The following is a 2,971-nucleotide window of genomic DNA, read 5'->3' as shown; positions in this document are numbered from 1 at the left end:
CCCCCCAACCTCCCCCTCCACTCCACTCACCAGAAGGTCCTTCTTGGTCCCCACGAGGAAGATGAAGCAGGAGCCCGGCTCATTCTCCCTCAGCGCGTCCTCCAGCCACTGCCTGGGACGCACAGGGGCAGGGGGACCAGCTGAGAGACAGCCCTGCCCACCCAGAGGCCAGAGGGGGTGCAGACCCGGCTGCCCAGGTGGGAGCACTTAGCTGGGAGGGTGCCTGGACCGAGCTAGCTGAGAAGGGCTGGGCCGAGGCCGGAAGGGCCTTGGCTGGACCACGGGGTGGGGAGCGGGGGGGCCCAGGAGCACCGGTCAGGGACAGTGGAGACCCGGTCTTGGCTGTAGCTCTGCCCTGGCTGCGTCAGCTGGGGTGATCCTGCACTGTCATGAGCTGGGACGGTCACCCCGGGCCCCCAGGGTTTGGAGATGCGAGATGTGAGCACCCACACGTGGGAGGGGGAGGGGGCCGGGTCCATGAGCCGGGGATTCCGGCAGAAGCAGGAAGGCCTCCGGGAGCCGGTCGTGTGGGCAGCTCCGGACCAGATCCCTGTCCCAGACAGAGGTGCCAGGCATGTCCCTCCGACAGGACTGGCCATGGAGTTTGCAGGCCCAGGGACATGGCCCTGCGAGGCCCTTCGTCCCACACGAAGGCTTCCAGATGGCCACAGCCGAGCGTGGAAGCTGGGTCAGGCCCCCGAGCACGTCAGCGCTGGTGCAAACCTCAAGGGGGAACAAGGGCCTGACCAGAGCTGTTCCCTCGCACCTGCCACTGGGGCCCGGCTCAGGGGCCCCGACTGGGGAGCCCTTCCAGGTGGGTTTCTGAGCCCAGACTCGCCTGGTGTGTTCCAGGGTCTGCACATCCGTGAGGTCAAAGGCCGTGATGATCACTGCGCATGTGGGCGAAAGCCAAGAGCTGGTCAGTGACAGGGGAGGCGACAGGGCGTGACAGGGGGGGCCCTTCAGTCGGCTCCCTGCTCCCCAGGAACTGCCGGGGTGGCCCCCAGGCACTCAGCTCTGGCCCCCACATGGAGGCCAGGAAGGAGTCACCGTGGCTGCCCCTAGTGACCCACCCTCTGACCCACCCCCAGCGGTGCAGCCACAGGGAGGACCCCACGAGGCCCGATGCGCTTGGGGCTCCTGAGCTCAATCTCCCCGCCGCTGCGCAGCTAAGGGAGCTGGCGGGCGAGGGCCTTCGCTGCTGAGGCCGTGTCCCCACCTGGGAGAGACAATAGTGCCTCCAGCTGCCGGGGTGCCGGGAGGCTTAAGCCAGAGCAGCGATTTTAAAGCTCTCAGTTCAGGGTCTGATGCAGGCAGACTCCGGACCAGTGGCAGCTACTAGGAGCAATTAGCACCCTGGCCTGTTCAGCTCAGTGGATAGAGCGTTGGCCCGAGGACTGAAGGGTCCCGGGTTCGGTTCCGGTCAAGGGCATGTTCCTCGGTTGCAGGCTCAATCCCTGGCCCTGGTCATGGCCATGTGGGAGGCAGCCAATCAATATGTCTGTCTGTCTCTCTGTCTCTGTGTCTCTCTCTCTCTTCTCTCTAAAAATCACTGGAAAATATCCTCGGGTGAGGATTAACAACAACAAATAAATAACAGGCAGTTTGTGAGTTTAAACCACCAGCTTTGGGGAAATAACTGATGGGGAGCAGGGAGGGCAGGACATGGAGATGCAGCCCCCCCGCCCAGCTTCTCCATCACTGGCCCAGCCTCCCCCCGACCCCCACTCCCGGTCAGCTCGGCTCTGCTCTCTGGGGGCTCTGGACACTGTCTCCCTGGAGCCTCTTTCTGAGCTGACACAGGCTGAGACTCCCAGGGAGCACCCATCCCCACCGGGTCCCACCCAGGCCCCGAGACTGGCAGGGGTTCTCAGTGCTTCTTGGGGACGGATTGGGGCCTGCACGGAGGGCCTGCTGAGCCTGGTGGGGAGCCCTCGGTGCGTGATGTTGAGGGCCCCGCCGTCGCCATGACCCAGCTGCTCACCCTGGGCGCCCCGGTAGTAGGCAGATGCAATGCACTTGAACTTCTCTTGCCCTGCTGTGTCCCAGCTGTGCGGGGGCAGAGAGAGAGGGAAACAGAGGCGGCAGGTTAAGTCACGGCAGCGGTCAGAGCTCAGCAGTTTGGGCCCCGTTTTCCAGATGGGAACAGGGGCTCAGAGACCGGAAGTGACCTGCCAGAGGCCTCATGGGTGGCCTGGCGAGTGGGGTCACAGGTGGCCAGGTGCGGGGGTGCGGGGTCCTGGGCCCTGTTTGTTCCCACGGGTCCTGGCTGAGTGCTCCTGAGAAAGAGCACAGCGAGGGCGCCCTCAAAGCCCCCACCCCCGCCCAGGCCACCCAGGAAACGGCGGCACTCGACAGGGACTCACATCTGGAGGCTGTAGGGGATCCCAGCAATCTCAAAGCGCTCGATTTCAAAGTCCACCCCGATGGTGGCCTTGTAGTCGTGGTCAAAAACGTTCTTGCAAAACCTGTGGGAGTAGGGAAGTCAGCAGAGAGGCTGCGGGGAAGCTTCGTGACAGCGAGAGTCTGGGCATCGAGAAGCCCGCCCGCTGGGAGTCGCTCAGGAGGTGACAGTCCCGAGACAGGCCACGGAGGGACAGCCAACAGGAATTATCGGGGGGCCCAGCGGCGCGGCTCACTGGTTGAGCGTCGACCTATGACCCAAGAGGTCACGGTTCGATTCCTGGTCAGGGCACATGCCCGCTGGCAGGCTCCATCCCCAGTGGGGGGCATGCAGGAGGCAGCTGATCCATGTGCTCTCACATCAATGTTTCTCTCTCTCTCTCTCCCTTCTTCTCTGGAATCAATAAAGTTATATTTAATAAAGAATTATGTGGGGGGGAGAAAGGCTGCAGCAAACACTGCAAGTCGGGGGCAGAGAAAGAGAAACTGGCATGCTTCCGCAGCGAGGGCGGTGAGGGCGAGCCCATGGTGCCAGGGGACCGTGTGACCGATGTCAGGGCCCTGGGAT

The 2,971-nt window shown here is 63.6% G+C and overlaps 1 protein-coding gene across 1 annotated transcript in view; it reads right to left on the bottom strand.

Moving 5' to 3' along the window:
* Nucleotides 1–2,971, bottom strand: part of RAB36 (RAB36, member RAS oncogene family) — an 11,439-nt gene that overhangs the window by 3,628 nt on the left and 4,840 nt on the right. Inside the window, 4 exon segments of the mRNA XM_006768739.2 lie at nt 31–112; nt 839–890; nt 1,985–2,049; nt 2,367–2,468. Of these exon segments, the coding sequence (XP_006768802.1) occupies nt 31–112; nt 839–890; nt 1,985–2,049; nt 2,367–2,468 (301 nt within the window).

Source organism: Myotis davidii, unplaced genomic scaffold (genome assembly GCF_000327345.1).
Source record: "Myotis davidii unplaced genomic scaffold, ASM32734v1 scaffold43, whole genome shotgun sequence".
Taxonomy (NCBI): domain Eukaryota; kingdom Metazoa; phylum Chordata; class Mammalia; order Chiroptera; family Vespertilionidae; genus Myotis; species Myotis davidii.
This window is presented reverse-complemented; position numbering and strand designations above follow the sequence as displayed.